General features: G+C 39.3%; 1 protein-coding gene across 2 annotated transcripts in view; it reads left to right on the forward strand.

Moving 5' to 3' along the window:
* Positions 1-18,200, forward strand: part of DPP4 (dipeptidyl peptidase 4) — a 93,889-nt gene extending 75,689 nt beyond the window's left edge. For both annotated transcript variants that reach the window (XM_006160270.2, XM_006160271.2), the window contains exons 21-26: positions 1,001-1,055; positions 1,684-1,783; positions 4,935-4,999; positions 15,452-15,524; positions 15,788-15,861; positions 17,600-18,200. In XM_006160270.2, the coding sequence (XP_006160332.1) occupies positions 1,001-1,055; positions 1,684-1,783; positions 4,935-4,999; positions 15,452-15,524; positions 15,788-15,861; positions 17,600-17,701 (469 nt within the window). In that variant the 3' untranslated portion in view covers positions 17,702-18,200. The remainder of the gene's footprint in view (positions 1-1,000; positions 1,056-1,683; positions 1,784-4,934; positions 5,000-15,451; positions 15,525-15,787; positions 15,862-17,599) is intronic.
* The last annotated feature ends 292 nt before the right edge of the window (positions 18,201-18,492 follow it).

An 18,492-nucleotide genomic window follows, 5' to 3' on the forward strand; every position in this document is an offset into this window, starting at 1 on the left:
GAACACAGCTAGATCCTGCGTTGCTCACTGTCTGCTTTGAGAACTGGATTGGCAGCTTCAGAAACACTGAAAGAAGGGGGAAATGGAGGAGAAGGGATTGTGGCCTGACCATTCCCCGTGGGGAGTGCTGTCTCTCTCTCTCTCTCTCTAGCAAGTACATATCCCATGTGGAAAACATTTTTTAAAAATAAAAAGAAAGAAAGCAAGAAAACACCCTTCAAAGTCACAAATAGGCCAAAACAAGGACATCCTAACCCCTAACAATACTATGCAGAGACTCATTTACGAGATTCTTTTTCTAAGGGAAAAAAAAAAGTCTTTTGACTTAAAGTTAGATTACAAAATAGGCACTTAATACTTTTTTCTCATTTGTTTTTTTCTGTATTTTAATTCTGAACAGTTTGATGGCAAAAAGACTTCTTAATTCATCAAGGAAAATCTGTTTCCTATTTAATGGTGCTGAACTAACTAATCAACATTGAGCATAAGAAAGGATTCATGTAGAGAATATGTTTAAATCCTCAGGTAGGGGTTCCAGAAACATTTCTAAGCCCCACTAGATATCCCCTTGCCCTTATTTTTCTCCATTTCAGGGACAGACTCTCTCAAACTAAAAAACATCTGGAGAGATTTAAATTCAATTGTGTAAAGAAAAGTGCATCTGGACTGCAAATTTTTATATAAAGCTGTGAAAAAAACTGCTATGATTTGTTTTCTGTGAATCATACACACACACACACACACACACACGCACGCACACACACACACACACACAAATTTTATGGATTCTAACAAAAGTAAACCTGTTCATCTAGGTCTTTAGTTAAAATGATAGACATTTATCCATTCATCTCAGGGGGTTATTTCATTGCTAGCAGCTATTTATCTGAGTTTCTAATAGAATTAATAGAGATTGAATAGCAAAAATTCATATTTTATGTTATCTTAATTTTATACAGACAGTGCAATGTTGATTTAAGACTTCTTTCATGTGTTTTAGACAATTTTTGAAAATGGGATTTGTGGACAAAGGACGGATTGCGATTTGGGGCTGGGTGAGTAGTTGTTTGCTGAATCTGTGTGTATTTTAGTGAATAGAACTCAGAGCAGATTAATTTATATTTTATACATAAATATTTGGGGGTGAGAAATCTTGTCTATCAAGTTCTACAATAGATTGCTCCTGAGTCTTTACTGAGCCAGGCCCATACCTTTGTTTGTTATGTTGAGGGAGAAAAGAAAAAGAAAGAAAGAGCAAAGGAAAGAGAGGGAGAAACAGAGAGAGGGAGGGCAAGGAGGAGGGAGAAAGAGAAGGAGGGAGAGAAAGAGGGAAGAAAGGAAGGAAAAATGGAGATGTCTTTTCCTCATGAGTCAGTTAGTAAAGATTTCATGTTTATTGATTTGCTTTGCTTTGTTTTCTTTAATTGGTACCACCCAGTCATCAGGGTCAGCAAGTTTTCTATGCTTTTTTCTCTGCATCTACCAAGAAAAGGAACCAGGGCTCTGAAAGTGTAGTCTTGAGATACTGTCCAATTAAGACCAATTTAAGCCTCCTCTCTACCATGCTTTCTATCTCTAAAGAGGCACAGTATATAAAGATGTGAGAAATGTGGAAACTGCGACTCGCTTACCATATGTCCTTATTCCTTTACCTCCATAAAAATAACTGTTTCCATTCCTTAGTCATATGGAGGCTATGTAACCTCAATGGTCCTGGGATCGGGAAGTGGCGTGTTCAAGTGTGGAATAGCTGTGGCACCAGTATCCCGGTGGGAGTACTATGGTACGTAATTGCTGTCAGGCACTAAAAGATACTATGTTGACCTTAAAATGCCAGGAAAAAAATTCTTTTCTGAGTTTCAGTGTTTCTATAGTGAGTAATAGGCTGATTCATCTTAGAGGTTTTCTATAGCTACCTATAGTAAGATTATATCTTTTATGTTGTTGTTGTGTAAGTCTGGAGGGTATTATATGTTATCTACACATTTCACTTCCTATCAACAAATTTCGCTTTCCAAATTACAGAACAGCCCATTGCTACATTTCTGCAGATAAACCTTTCCTTATCTCTATTCTGATTTCATTTTTGAGCTTCATATATTAGCAGAATAAGAGTATTTCCTTTCAGGTAAAAATCAAATATAAGAAGGGTTTTTGGTGAAAAGAAGATTAGGGAGAAGAGAATTCCATAGGGTGAGAGAAGATGTTTCTTCCCTCTCCTACCTCCGAGTAGATAAAAAGCAGTTACAGAATATTCTCTTTATCATTGAAAAATATTATTCTGTGAGGCATCATCTGTCTGTTAGATTACAGTTCCCCAGAAGGAGGAGTGAGCACAGAAAACCAGGTAGGGGGAGAAGTCTGAGGTAGTAAAGAGGTGAATTACTTCTCTACATCTCTCCCAACTCCATCTCAAGTCTTTTAATGCAGTGTAAGAACAGAATCATTGATAATGAATGTGCTCATTACATATTTTATGTCCTGATATATAGTAGAACTAGTCCTGTGAAAAACCCTCTTTTAAAGTATATTCTAGATAAGAGAAGCTAGAGAAGAAAATATTGCTATCTTTCTGTTAAGAAAAAATTGAAGGGCGTGGTTAGTACTTGATCTGTGCACAATGGCTTTGCTTTCAAATACTAGTAATACTTTTCTGTTGGATATTGTTTTGTTGGATAACTTGTTTTTGGAGACCTCTGGTGGTCAATGAAATAATAAAGCAATCTGTAAAATTTAAAAATCCAATAGCCAGAGAACATCACTAAATGTGTATGAACCAGGCCAGCCAGTGGCATGGCAGTTAAAGTGGCTGGATCCAGTATGGCTGACTGTATGGTTCGAGTCCCAGACATACCAGTTTGGAAAACACACTGTGCACGTATGTGTGTGTCCCAAATTCATTGAGAAGAATGGAGAAAGGGTGACTGTGGTGTGACCATCCCCTCTGAGGGGTGTATTCTCACTTTCTCTCTCTCTCTCTTCTCCCTGTGAGTGTGCTCATCTTCAGCAAATTTTTTTTAAAAAGTGTATAAACCAACCTAATACATTGAAATTTTCTAGAGTTCTTATAAATGTATAAATTTGAACAATTTTACTTGAAGATTGGATAGAGAGAATATGTAAATTGTATTTCAAACACATTTCTAAAAGTTTCCACAGGATCTGGGACTTGAACCATGGTCAGCATGTGAAGGTCCAGCACCTTAACACCACACTACCTGCCGACCCCTTGTGTTAGCTATTTCATCTCAGGTCATTTTTCTACATGTAATCCTAATTAGTATAAATAAGAAAGTGTTATTGTGTTCTGAGACAAGCAGAATTGAAGTCTTCAGCTCTTTGAGGGAGAATTTATTTTACTTATAAGAGCCATTATTCCCCCACCACATCTGCAACCTAAATTATTAACATTGAAGTGTTAAGAGTTCAAAAAAATGAGCATTTTACCAAGATTTTATATATTAATGTATCTTTTTAAATATTATGCTTTTACACTCTGGGTGCATGCATGTGCATGCTCAAAATCCCAGTGGTATGGAGCAGTGGAGGAGAAGGGACTGCAGTTGTGACATGCCCCATTGGGGGTGCTTTTTCCCTGTTCTTTTCTCCCTCTCTTTCTCTCTTTGGCAGGCACATGCTTCCTCTGCCAAATATAATAATATATATTTTATGCTTTTATATTAATGCCTTCTAGATATATAATATTAAATAGAGCCTGTATTAATTTTAATCAAAATGATCAATATTATTGTTACTCATTTGGAGGAAATTATTTTGATTTTCATGGAAATGGCATCAAGAACACAGGTGGGACAACCACAACTCATCCACGTAGTTTTTACTCTACAAGGCTAGTCATTAAAAAGGGGTTAGAATGTTTAATGTAGATGACATACCCATTTAAAGAATGAATGGAATCAGTACTGAAATACCTAAGCAATTATAGTGACCTCCAAACCATTAATCTATATAGCAAAATGGCGATAGGGTGTTCTTATACTTCATTTACTATAATCTGGTCACTTAAGAGGAGAGCTTCTCGAAAAGTCATATCAGATTTCTAGTTATATTGGAATTTGGCCACAATAAATATTCTCATTAGTATTTTTGGACAAATTTAAAGAGTGATTTAATTTTTAATCAGGCAAAAATATGTTTAGTTATTCAAAATAACCAAAGCATTTATGCCACCTGTTTTTCACTGTGTCTATAGATAAAAGAGCTATGTCGTTTCAGGAGGTGGGTATTAATGTAATCTGTTTCACCATGTTCAACTGTTATGACACAAAAATTGAGACCTCTTCACAAAATGAGAGAAAACAAATGTATAACTTGCATTATGATGGAGTGGCTGAATCAATATGAGACTACACAAGAAAATGATAACTAAATTCTTTCTTCTCATTTTAGTAACTCTTAACCTGCACGTCCTCCCTCCAAATAATATGATTTAAGTAAACACCTTGTATTTGAACATTATTAGGGATTTTCAAAAGGAAATAAATTGACATAAATTAGTGCACATATTGTTTCAGAACCTAAAAATTCAAGACAATTGGGGCATTAAGTGAGCTAATGAGAAACCTCAACGGAAAAGAACATATAATAACATAGAGAGTCCTTACCTCTTAGTGCTTTTCATTTAACTTTTCTGCAGTTGATTGGGTTTTAGATTATGTAGTTTGATCTCCTCTGTCCTCATCATAAGGGTTGAGTGGGAATAGGTTAGGATTTGGAGAGAGATGTGTCTGAGTAGGGCTCTGGGAATCTACAACTATGACTATATTAACCAGCCAAATCTGAAGGCAATACTTCTGAGGGTAACACTAAATACCTGTACATTAACTAAGACATACAAAACCATGCAGTAATACAATAAAAGGAAGAAACATTGCTATCGTGTGAATTAAGCTTTTTTCTCTTTTCCACTATAGATTCCATATACACAGAACGCTACATGGGTCTCCCAACTCCAGAAGACAACCTTGGTCATTACAAGGTAAGAAATGAGGAACTATATCAATTTGATAACCTATTTATAACTCGTTTAAGAACGTTTTTTACATGTATCTATTCTAGAAAAAAAATATTTTTTAAAATTTCCAACATAATTCTTGTTGAAAAGAAATAACACAGGTGGTTTAGAGATACTCCAATAGCTTCCCCTACTATATTCTGCATAATTACAGTCTTTATCGTATGCTATATAGGTCACAATATGCATTCATTTGGAAATACAAAGCAACACCAGATAATTACTTTAATTATAAAAATTTCAGTTTAGAAAACATGTCAAATTCAACATATTCCTTTAGAGCCTAGAAGACTCCCTAAACCTTTAACTATACATTAAAATTTCTTATGATAGTATCATAATTATGATATAAATGTACACGCATATAATTTTCTTACTCATAGCCAAATATGTATAATTTTTTCACACAAGATTTGAGTAAAGCAGGTAAGAGTAGGTACAGTTGGACAGTCGGCTTAAAAGTACTGAACCCAAATTACCGCATAGCACCCAAAAGGCTGGTTGCCCAGTGGGGAGCCAGTGGGCAGGTTGCTGTACAGATGGGCTACAACATTGGAAGTATAAGTGGATGCAATTGGCATTGAAGGCCCCATGTGCTAGGGTGGGTGCCAGGGCAAAGCCAGAGCATTCAATTTTGTGTCACAGTGATTCAGCTGAAAGTGTTAGTGTAGTCCAAACCCTTCTAGCACCTAAATTGTTCCAGAACTTTCTGGTTCTAGTCATTGTGTTAGTTGGAAACAAACCAACCAACAGGAAAAGAAAACAACCCTGAAACTTAGAAATGACAAGGTAACTCATCTCTGATTTTTAAATTCTCTGAGAGATGTTCAAAAGTCTCCCTTGATGATGAATTAAAAAAAAAAAAAATTAGGAATCTAATTTCTCCTCATGTGTGCCACAGCTCTTAATACCTGGGCTTCGTATAAATACATCACTGTGAGCAGTATTTGTACTCTTTTGGTAAGATGCCATCATTATTACTATTAAATTCTGAAGTCATCTGATCAAAACACAATAATACTCAACGTTTCTAGTTTTGCACAGTAAATATAGGCAATTTACTTTTACCTGTTACTTTCAGCTTAATTAGCAAGGCCTGCCTGTGTGTTTTTAATCTGTTTTTCAGTCAGGAGAGAAAAGTAACAATCTGCGAAGTGAGATGCGCAAATCATCTTCCACTGCAAATCAGTTTCATAATCAGGCTGTTCCTGTTTCTGCCGATGGTCCCATCTGATACTTTGGACTCAATTCTTCCTACTCTTTCTCCTTCACATCCCATAAGCTGTGTTAGACATCCCTTTCCTTCTTCATAACTGCATTGCTGCTGACACATGACCTATCTCATTTTATAACAGTAACAGATTTGTCTACCTCAACTTGTCTTTCCACACTCCAGTCCCTTTCCCCACGGGCTAGGAGATTAACCACCACCCACACGTTCAAGGATCTTTCCTGTGCACGCAACCAAGCCAGTTTTCTCTCTTCAACCAGGTATGCAGCACCCATCTTACAACAGCCTAGGTTCTCTTTGAAGACTCACTGTTCTCGATCCTTTCTGGACTTCCAATTTCATACCTTTGCTTTCCCTCCCTTCTTCCCAGTATCATTTCCTCTCTATGTGCATCTGTTAGGAATCTTACACTGTCCAGTGGAATAGCATCTCTTTTCGAATTCCATAGTATTTTCTTATATATTGCCTAAAAGAAAAGTTTATTTATTTCATGAGAGAGAGACTGGCACCCTCGATAGGCTCCTCATGCTGCAATTTAGCCCCCAACCTCAGCCACCTTGGCTCACAGGCACATGTACATACCTTGTGTGTACAGGGGAGTCTCAGGACAACCAAATCTTTCCTATGTGGGTCCAGCTGTGCCACCATTATACCACTGTCCAGCTCCACCCTTGTAAATTTCTTTAAAAAAATATTATAGGATGTATGTGCTCACCAGAGAGAGAGGGAGAGAAGTATTCTCTGCACCGGGGTGGGATGGATGGCTATACCACAATCCCTTCTCCTCCATTCTCCTCTCAGGATTTTGGGCATGCGTGAACACGTGCCTAGTGTATTTTCCAAGCCACCAGGTCTGAGACTCAATCCTCAGGCTCAGCCATGTTGGGATGTAGCCACCGTAACCACCACACCACTGCCGGCCCCCTTTGTATAATATATCTCTTAATCTTCATTTAATTCTATCTTGAACTATATTCATTTTATACTGGATTTTTCCCTCTAAAGTATTGTTAGCTATTCCATGCTTCCCTCCACAACTGCAGTCTTTGGATTTGATTTCCCTGTATAAAGTATACACCTTAAAACATTTTGTGATTTATCTATTTAAAAACTTTTTGAAGGGAAACATTATTATACAACTCGAATTTTCTTGTTAATGACCCAACTAGAACACTTACATTTGATTGCTAAAGGGCTTTATTAGATATTCTCCTGGAAGCTCCTGATACACCAGATTTATACCGCCGAGGATCCTAAATCCTCGCTCTGGAACATGATGAATGAGTCCAAAAGTTCATTTAAAAAACTCCATTCTGAAGTCTTTATATCTAGACACATTGGGTTAAGTCCATGCCCTGATATCTAAGGAAGTCCATGGCACCTCCCCTCCTTCGTCAAGGAACACCCGACAACAGGATATTTACTCTTCCACCAGCCCTCCTTCCATAACTATATAGGGGAATTACGTGCAGTCTGCCATTTCAACCTGCATCCTTTTCCAGTCTTTCATATAGGCTTTTCACTCCCACACAGAACCCCCTCTTCCCCAACGCTACCCCCTCACTGTGGTGGCCATTGTCATCTCTCCCCTTAGGTGTTTGCTGCATGAGGTAGTCATGTAAATAGAAGTCACTTCCCACTGCCAATGGCAACACACGCACACTGGGTGCACAAAGTCACTCTTTCACTTTACTGCACAGATGGCACCCGAGGACTGTTTAATCCTTCCACGCCAGGAGTCGGGTTTTCTTGGCACAAAATTCATAGCTGGCAATGGACACATTAAAACTGCCAGTACCAGGGAGCTAAAGGTTCCCAATGTGTTACACAGAGGAATTATCTGGGAGGGTGATAGTTAAGGTGGGCAGGGGAAAATGAGGCAAATACATTAACTGAATTGTCTCCACAGTGGGAAGTTACTCCTCCCAATGTGGAGAACTGAATCTATGTGGAGAACTGAATCTAAGTGCCTATTTTTGGTGCACAGCAGGCTTTAGAATAAAGCTGCCCTCCTTTGTTTTTTAAATGAGCCTGTGCTTTTGTCTCTGGCAAGAATACATTCAAAGATTCTATTTTCCTCCAAGGCCCCAGCTGCCCCTCTGGACCCCATCTTTTACTTTTCTTTCCCAGGTTGTTTTCTGTTATCCATTCTCTCCCCCCACCCTTCCCTCTCTCCCTCCCTCCCACCCTCTTTGAAAAGACAAAGAAGACAATTCCTTAGAGGCTTTCACCACCCTGTGTATTTCAGTGGGTCAGAAGGAAATATTTTGAAAACAATTCACATTTAGTCTGGGCCAGCGATGCTTTCAGTACATTGAGGATGAGAAATGCCCAAAGTGTGAAATAAGTAAGGCCTTAATCTTTGCCCGTGTTTTCAGCTATAGAACCATCAAACTAATATAGTAGTAAGAATTATAGCCTTTGGAAGAGAATACGCATTTTTAATAAAACTCAAATGAGAAGTAGATTTATTATTAGGTCATTGATGACCTGGATTTGGAAGAATTTAGAGAAACCCACCTCACCAAGAGAAGCACATCTTGTGAAGTAAAGGTCCTACCTGCCATTGAGGGAATGGAATTAGAGGGACCATTTGAGTACAGGAGTGGATGCCACATGTGCATGTTCAGTATGTGCCCTGCTGGAAGCGAGTCTGCGCTCTGTTCCCTAAGGCATGTGCCAGGAGGATGCATCCAACCAGAAGATGCATCCTATGCTTTCAAAGCTACCGTGTAGATTAGGGGAGATTCAGAGACTGGGAATAGACGCAGTGCATTGACACAAGCTATGACTCCATAAAACTTTTTGGAAATAATCACCCACCTGCTGCCAAGGGGCAAAGAGGGAGAACTTTGAAAGTATATCAGGAACTCAAGGAGGAAAGACATTCCTCTTACTGAAAACCCAAGGAGCTGGTCCCAGAGCTCTCAAAGGGCAGCCAATGTGCAGTGGTAACAAGTCTTAGTTAATGGGTAATCTAGCTAGACGGAACGATCATTTCTGCAGTGAGTCTCCATCTACAGCAGACAGAAATGCTGACAGATTTGAGCAAAGGAATCCAATATCTAAAAGGATGACCCTCAAAGATGAGAACAATCAGCAAACAGCAACTGTAGCCATTCCTTGTGGAGGGGGTTCCTTATGTTGATGAATGTCTCTCACATAATCAGTTATGGGTCTTTTAGTCAAATAAGTAAAATATTAACATATGGTAGACTTTTATTTTCCCATTCAAGGTGTCTGATGTTTTAATTGTTCAGAAGTTTATTTCTAATAAGTGAGAAAAAAGCCCCAAAGTTTTGGAAGAGAGATGAAAAAGAGTAGGCAATAAAACATGAACTTGAACATTTCAGTGTTGCTAATGAGTTACTAAATGTGCTTGTGGCACCCAATAATTTTATACCTTAGGGATGTAGGGAGAGGAAGGGGAGTGGCGGTGAAGTTAGGGTTTATCTTCCCCCAACTTCTCTCAACCAGGGAGGATCCAGTCTCATTTATTTTCAGTCATGTATCAAGTGTTTCTATGGCCAGACACGATTCTAAGCCCTTTACATGGATCTTCAGATTTAATTCTCCCCCCAATATTCTAAAATAAACACTCTAAATTTCCATTTTACTGACACAAAAACTGAGGTACAAAAATGTTAACATACAGGTACTGAGGGTCAGTTAAGGGAAAAGGAGACTTATCTTAATCAGTCTCATTAGTTAGAGAGACAGAGAGGAAAGCATTGATGCCGTCAGCAGGTCACACAGAGGGCAAGAGTCAGAGCAGCACAGCGGGCGTGGGAGTAGCAGGTAGAGGGGTGTTGTGAGGGTATGCGAAGCAACTTCAGCGAACCGAAGGATAACAGAGGACAAGCTGTAGAAACAGCAGGCAAATGGTGGCCAGGAAGGCAGGGCGTAAGAGTGGGGAGGGAATGAATTTATGAATACACACACACACACACACACACACACACACACACACACACACAGAAGAATGAGATCAAGGGCAAGAGAAACGGGGCCCAAGTCCTGAGCCTTGTTGCCAAGAGAAGAGGGCAGCCTGGAACACACAGAAGGGACTGATTTAACTTGTAGAGGAGATTTATTTTGCATTTTGCTCAAAATTTGATAGGCTTTTGGCAAGTGTATGAAACAGTCATAGATTTGGCAGTCTTCTGCTAGCAGATTTGAAATGTTCAATCCTTAAGAACTGCTGCATCGTTAGGTTATGCAAAACAGGGTGCAATTTTGTAAATATGCCATCTTGTACTGATTTGACATTTGTTCTATTATCCCAGAATATGCCAAAGGGAGAGAGACCTTCAGATTTAAGCCAAACCTTAACTTGTTTGTTGAGTGCTGATAAAATGTTGACTGCTGTGTGATCTTTAAAGAAGCCAGTGTTGCTTGGTGAGGTCTGAGGTAGAGCCCCCTGTCTGGGGTGGGTGGGAGCTCTTTCCTTGGCACCCTACAGGTACAGTTGTTTGATAAGATGTAAACAAATAAAACATCTGATATACTCTGTTGAACTCCTTTTCTCTTAACGCTTTCTGTGGCCTCTGTTGTGGCCTTAATGGCATTGTTTAAGATTATTTATGCAGCTTCTGTGGCAAGTAGAATTCATAGAGCAAGCCTGTAGAGGCAAGGTAATGTCTTGCAGAAGTAGTGGCTTGTTGCCGGTTAGACCTGGTGTATGATTATTTTTCTACGAGAGCTCGGAAATGGTGATGAGTTGTCTGGCTGCGATGTTAAGCAACAATAGAAAATGATGGTAAGGGGCATGGGCTTTGGAGATAGACAGACCTGTACTCCAATCCTGTTTTCCCCACTTCTTAGCAGCATGAGCTTAAGGGGGCTACTTAACCTTCGTGAACTTCAGTTTCCTCATCTGGATAAGGGGATTATCAGACCTACCACACAGGGTTATTGAAATGATTCAATGAGCCACCTGCACCTGCCATAAAGTAAGCTTTTAAAAATGTAGCAGCTGACGCCATTATTATCTTCAGGAAGCAAACTGTCCGAGGTGGCACAAAGGGCAGCTTAAAAATTGTTATACCTTCTGTTTCTCATAATACTTCCCTACTTTTCCCAACTCTCTCTTTTATTTCAAAAATACAAAGATTTATTTGTTGGAAGGTAACTGAGGAACCAGCATGATCCAACGAGCAGCTACAGATGGTTCTTCTTGGGGATTGAAGGAAAAGCTCCTCGCAGAGATGCTGTGGAATCGGCACTGCCACTGGACCAATCCTTCCCACTTCTCTTTGCCAAACTGTTGCTGGCAGCAGGGCTCTCCGGAAGTTTCTAGCCTCAGGAGAGTGCCAACTGCACCACCATTGCATCCTTTCCCATTTATCACTCTGAGCTTCCTTTTCAGTAGTTGGTGATAGACTATTCAGCTTCTAACTTAGTCATCCATTTCCTTTTTTATTTCTGTTTCCATGGATAGGCAAAGGGGGATTATTCCTATTTCGGTGGGTTAAAGCAGCACAATTCAGTGTTTTTGATTGTTAATCATACCTGAAGTTAATGCATGCATTTCTTTCACTGGTTTTGTATGTCACCTTTACAACTTAAAGGGCACCATGCAGTGGATGATAAAGAGCCGTAACAGAGAAGCCAGGAAGCACAGTATAGTAAGGAATGATGGGTGGTTTCAGAAACGAGGTGACATAGCTGCATTTTTCTGGGGAAAAGTGTTCTATGGCGCCTGAGAGCCTTAAAGTGGGTATGTGTCTTCTGCTGACGGTCTGCCTCTCATGAGAGGTCCCTCAGAGGCTCTTCCCAGCGAGTAGGGGAAGTGTGCGTTGGAAATGGCACACTTATCTTACAGTTGCAGGGGAAGCTTTTGTTTTATTTTTCTCTTGCTGCATTAAAGTATTTGTCTTTCTTTCTTTGTAGTGTAATATTGTTAATGTAAAACAATTTGCATCATGACACTTTTATCACAGTTTTCGTCTTTTTCTCAGTATGTTGCATTTCTCACCATGTCTAGTTCATCACAGCTACAGTGTGTACATCACAACATTTATCTTAGGCTCAGGGTTTTACTTGTTTATAAAAATTGTCTTCTTTCAGCCTGTATTCACTCCATTTAAGAAAAAAAAAGGCAGCCAGAAACTGTTTTGGTCCAAACTCCAGTAGTTATCACATTCCTTGCTAACTGTCCTGTGTATTTATATGTCTCCTAACTATTACTCTGTGTTTCAATGACATTTCTCAGTTTCATGGCTCGGGGAGGTTGTAGGAGCAGCTTTTGCTGTTCAAGGAAAGCAGGCCCAGGAGGCTTTTGGAGGTGAGGTGAGGCGACACAGTTGTATATTTAGGTCAGGTCTGGTGTTAAAGTTAACTGTCTTCTGTGAGCAAAGAGCTAGATTTAATTTGGGAAGAAACAAGGTGGGAGGAAGTCAGCACAAGCTGGAAGCATGACTGGCAGAAAGTCACTAAAGAAGACTCTAACAGGGGCACCTAGCCTGTGATTCCGTTGTTAATACTCACCTTCAATATTCGAGCCTCAGCCTTCCCTTCCACTAGCTTTGTATGCTACATGGTGGTGTCTTTAAGGGAGGTTTATTTTGACCTTTTCGTCTCTGAAGGGTAGAGAATTGCTCAGAGTTCAATTGCCACAGTAGAACACACATCACCTGTGCAAACAGAAAATATGCCTCCCAAATCTTGCAGGGCTGCGCAGATCAATCTCACTCCCAGTTATTTCAGACTGAGAAGGCATGGGATCCTCAGGAGCTTACGGATGCCCTCAGTTATTGTGTATTTCCAATTCTTTTCATTGCACCCCATGTCTTTGCTGGAATACCACATCATACACAGCTTGGAATTTTAGTAGAGACACAGCACAATCCAGGAAGTAAGAGGGGTGCTGTTGTCAAACTTGGTCTAGCTCTGACATGTCCTATGATGTAGCCTGATGCATGTCACTTACCTTGTCAATCTCAGGGTCTTCATCTATAAAGTATGATTGGTATAGACCTATTTCACATGGGTTTTTTACAATTAGATAGAAGAGTGCCATTATAAGTTATCCATGTGCTTAGAACAGTGATTGGCACAGAGCAAATGTTCAATGGATGTTCACTATTATTGCTAATGGCATGGTATGTGGGTCGAAAATGGGCAAAATATGTCTCAGAGTAAATTTCAAGATGAGAATCTTTTACTCTGCCTTCTCCATCTCCTTCCACTTGCTTAAACAAAACTAGGACCAAATAATATAGTGAACAAATATTTAAAAATTACTTTCATTTACTCACTTAATTGATAAATATTTAGCATTGTATTAGATGCAAAGAATAATAAGCAATACAGACAAATCTTTTCTCACGGACTATATTGCTTAGTGCAGTAGATGACACAAAAATATCCATTGACTAAATGAAAGAAGTCATGCATGTGGGCTAGCAAATGGTGTAATGGTTACATTACTGGACTTCCATGTGGTTGACTGTGGTTTGAGTCCCGGAACCAGTGACTTAAACCTACACCGAACAAGCCTGCATGCCTGCCCAAAATCCCAAGAGGAGAATGGAGGAAAAGGGATTGACTTGGCCACCCCCTGAGGGGGTTATTTCTTGCTTTCTGTCTCTCTGGTTCTCTGGCAAGCGCACATGCCCTATAGCAAAAATCTCTCTTAGAAAAAGAAGGTGGAGGAGGAGGACGAGAAGGGAAAGAAGAGAAAAAGAAGTAGTAGTAGTAGTAATGGATGGATAAATGAACAGGATAATGTTAGGATAGATGGATTCATGCATGGATGGATTTCTTTGGGACAGCTTACCAGAGAAAAAGTTTCTCAAAAACAAAAGTTTCACTTTTATTTATTTATTGTTTGAAGTATCTGCCATAGGGTGTGTGTGCTTGCCATAGAGAGAGAGAAAGTGAGAAATCACCCTCTGAGGTGAAAAGAAAAAAGAAAGAAAGCTTCTGTACATCTTTTGATTCTTAGTTCTGTGAGGAGGTAAGAAGAGTTATTCTCAGTCCCATTTTACAGAAATCCAGGCTTAGAGAGCAGCATGTCTCCAACTGTACAACTCACTGATTATGAAGCTGGGACTGGAATACAAACGTGCTCACCTTAGCCCTATTCTCTTCCTGCCAGGCCACCAGGGTTTTCATCAGAAATGTTAAGCTGATGTTAGCACAAAGGTATCTGTTAAATACAAACATAAACTTGACTTTGATTTACCAAGGTACGACACGACTGGCCAGCTGTTTTTAACCCTATAAAGAGGCTTCTTTCCTTTCTCCTTCCCAACTCATTATAGGACAATCAAAGCCAACTCTAACTCACCCCTTCCCAAAGATGGCACAAATATCTACATGGGATTTTTCTCTTCATCCCAATTTCGTCAATATCCCTAAGTTATTATCAGGTGACCAGTTCCATGCTTTCAATAGCATTCCCTCATTCTAGAAGCCAACCTTTACCCCAGCTACAAAGTAATCTCGAAAAACTGACCTCCCGATTTTTTATTCTGTTTCCCTGGATGATTTGATAATGACTTGATCCGATAACAGCATTTTCTCCAATATACAGAATGAGGCTGATGACAACAACCCACTGATTTTTGTAAGACCATTCTTGATCTTTTTCACCCTTTTCCCCTCCCATATGTTACATTTGCCTAGGTTTTAAACATCTGTTCCCAAAGAGGTAATATTTGCTTTTCATTCAGAGCCTTGCAATGTGGACCAAAGTTCACATGACATATTGCAGAGTATGTTCAGTTGCAAATGCTATGTACAGGCTCTTTGAAATGTAGCATGTATGGCACCATGTGACACATGGTTGCCATGGTGATACACTTTTTGGCTGAACTACAGGAGAAGCCCATGCAACATACATTGCTAATATGAGACTCTGCCCTGTGCTAATGCATAGGACACAGCCAATCTGGGAGCTGGGACTCAAGGGGTTTAGCATGCAGCCTGGGTGGCAGGTGCCCTCTTCCTGCATGGGAAGGGAAGATGTGGCATCCTCCCTTCCCAGTCCTGTCTCCCAGGCACAGGGCATGCTGTGCATTCTGCCATGCATGGAGACAGCATTTGCTTGAATATCGGTTTGCTATATTTTGTATCAAAGGGGGCCCCAGCTGAAAACATTTTATTTTGTAAACTGAAGTGAAAAATCAGTTTATGGCAGATCCTTTTTTGAATAATGACATTCTTTTTCCCAATTCCAGAATTCAACAGTCATGAGCAGAGCTGAAAATTTTAAACAAGTTGAGTACCTCCTTATTCATGGAACAGCAGATGGTGAGTTTCAGTTAATTAGACTTTTTAGTATCACAGACAGGTTTGCAATTTCACTACTGACAAAACAAAAGCATGAGGGGCAAGACTGTTACATTTACTTCAATAAAACAGTGTTGCTTTCCACAACTCACTTGTCTTGGGCTAAATGGGATGCTGAGTCCTAGAACTTCAAACCAGCCCTTTTCTTCTTGTGCCTTTCCCACCCTTTGGTTTTAGACAACCAGAAGACTACTAGCTAGTTTGTTTCCTCTTTCTCCCCACAGATAACGTTCACTTTCAGCAGTCAGCTCAGATCTCCAAAGCCCTGGTGGATGCTGGAGTGGATTTCCAGGCAATGGTATAGCCAATTGTGGTGTGAGGGGGAGGGAGGCTGCTGGTGGGGTCTGCTTTCCTCTTAGCCGGCTACTTCTCCTCATGACAGTTCTGAGAGACAGAGACAGAATAAAGAGTATTTTTATTTTTCGAATGTGGAGTCAGCGAGTGATATTCTTGGGCCATACTCGGAGAACTGTTCAAAAATATTAGAGAGCTTGGGGTTGAGAAGCACAATACTGCAATACTGCATATCCTGGTAGTGCAGAACACTACTCTCCTATTCATATGATTATTCAGTCCTCCCTATTTTGATTCAAACTTAATCATGTATTCAGTAAAATGTGTGGCAGAGTAATTCTAAAGTGAAACCAGCATGATAATAGTTCAGCACCAATATGAAAATCCATTTCTATCTAGTAGGTATTACTAGCCATTGTAACAGTGGGGTATTAATAATCAGAAGTGCTTTTGTTTTTGCAATTGCCATGTCATCTTTTGTTGAACAACCACAGGCAATAAACAATTAGGCTTGTCTTATAAAGTCTGAAATGGCTAGAGTTGTTGCTGCCTACACGGAGGATGTATTGGGGTATTAAGTTAAATTCCTTTTCTGCATCTGAGATGTTCAGGTTAAGAAGAAAATACATACATACACACAAACATATGTATGTATATTTGTAACTAGGAAGCACTAAGTATTTTTGTGTAAAATGCAGCTTTCTTGTCTGTTTTAGTTAGAAAAATCTGCTTTTTCTCACTTTGCTCTAAAATATATCATTTACTCTGTGCTCAGTTAAAATGGTGCCCCCTGCATAGGAGTGGGCCAGTTTAATGATACTGAGAAAAACTGGCATAACTTTTGGATCAGATTCTTACAAGAGGTTGACGTTTATTTTTTCACTATTCAAAGAAAAGGCCCATGATACTTGTAGGAGTTGATTACAGTGAACCTATGTCACCATAATATATGTTTGCCTAGGAAAGACTTACCAATGATTTAATAATATTGGAGCATCAGAAAAGTCATGATGTATTTTTTCTGTTTTTCTATGCAAAAATTCATCATGACTTTTAGGATGACCCAATATATGAGTTGACAAAATTTATGACTCAGGTCATAAGTTACTTTTACATAAATGTCAGACACACAGATTTTTTTAATGCCAATATAAAAGCTAAAGGTTTACAAATAATACATTTGACTTTTAACTTAATTTATGTTAAACATATATATGTAATACTGAGGTTGACTTTTCCAGTTTCTTCTTTGATATATATATCAGGAAGAGTTGCTTTTTAAAAATTCACTTATTTCACCACAGTTTATCTTACTAGAGTACAGAGAAAATTGACATTTGATAACACTTAATTAAAACAAGTGGGCTGAATGGGATAAATAAATATTCCTTCCTATGTATGGTGCAGTTCTAAGTGTCAAATTTGAAAATGGACTTGGGTGCTTTCATTAGAATTTACATATCCTTTAAAGCAGTATGCAGTAAAGCCAAATTTACAGTGAGTTATTTCAACACCTGCAAAAGGGGATCAGGGACTTCTGTAAGACAGAATATATCCTGGCAAAAGCTCTAGGGGGGAAATTAGATCCCTCCTTGGATCACATTTCAGTTTATAAATAGTTTGGGGAATTAAAACATCTGTGTTATACCACATGTACTCATGAGAGGGCACTTGAATTTATTTAAAAGAAAAGAAAAAGACAGCTGACTTCCTAATTGTGACCTTCTTCTTTCTCTCCCCAGTGGTACACCGATGAAGACCATGGAATTGCTAGCAGCACAGCACACCAACATATTTTTACCCATATGAGCCACTTCATAAAACAGTGCTTCTCTCTACCTTAGCAGCTCAAAGCAGCATGGCATTAAAGCTTATTAAAAGCCATTTTTTTTTTGTGCCCATTATCTCAAAACTGCATTGTCAAAAGGATGGTCTTAAAAATTACACTCATATCAAGAAAATTAAGGTTATCTTTGCTTCCAAATTTTATACCTATAATCACAACTAAACTTCTATCTTCACAACAGATTATTACCTTACAGAAGTTTGGATTATTCAGTCTGACTTTGTTCATTGTTTAAAACCTTTTCTACATCAGCTGCTGAAACAAGTATAAAGCGTTTTCAGTGGGAGCTTTGCAGAGGTTCCCTGGGGAGCATTTCCTTTTTTTCTAACCAGACTAGTCCACATCTTGTACTCTTTTTTAAAGGGATGGCAAGACATGGGCAGTGATGTCACTGGGTAGGGACAAGAAAAGAGAGAGGCGGAAAGATAGAAGGGCACGGCTCGGAACCTAAGTCCAAGTATACCGACCCGACCAGGCTACTGTCAGCTCCCCTGAGAGAAGAGCTGTTCACAGCCAGACTGGCACAGTTTTCTGAGAAAGACTATTCAAACAGTCTCAGGAAATCATATATGCAAAGCACTGACTTCTAAGTAAAACCACAGCAGTTGAATAGACTCCAAAGAAATGTAAGGGAAACTGCCAGCAATGCTAGGCCCCCAGGTGCCAGTTATGGCTATAGGTGCTACAAAAACACAGCAAGGGTGATGGGAAAGCATTGTAAATGTGCTTTAAAAAATACTGATGTTTCCTAGGGAAAGCGGCAGCTTGGAACTGAGATGTGACCACATC

Source organism: Tupaia chinensis, unplaced genomic scaffold (genome assembly GCF_000334495.1).
Source record: "Tupaia chinensis unplaced genomic scaffold, TupChi_1.0 Scaffold000674_2, whole genome shotgun sequence".
NCBI classification, from domain to species: Eukaryota; Metazoa; Chordata; class Mammalia; order Scandentia; family Tupaiidae; genus Tupaia; species Tupaia belangeri.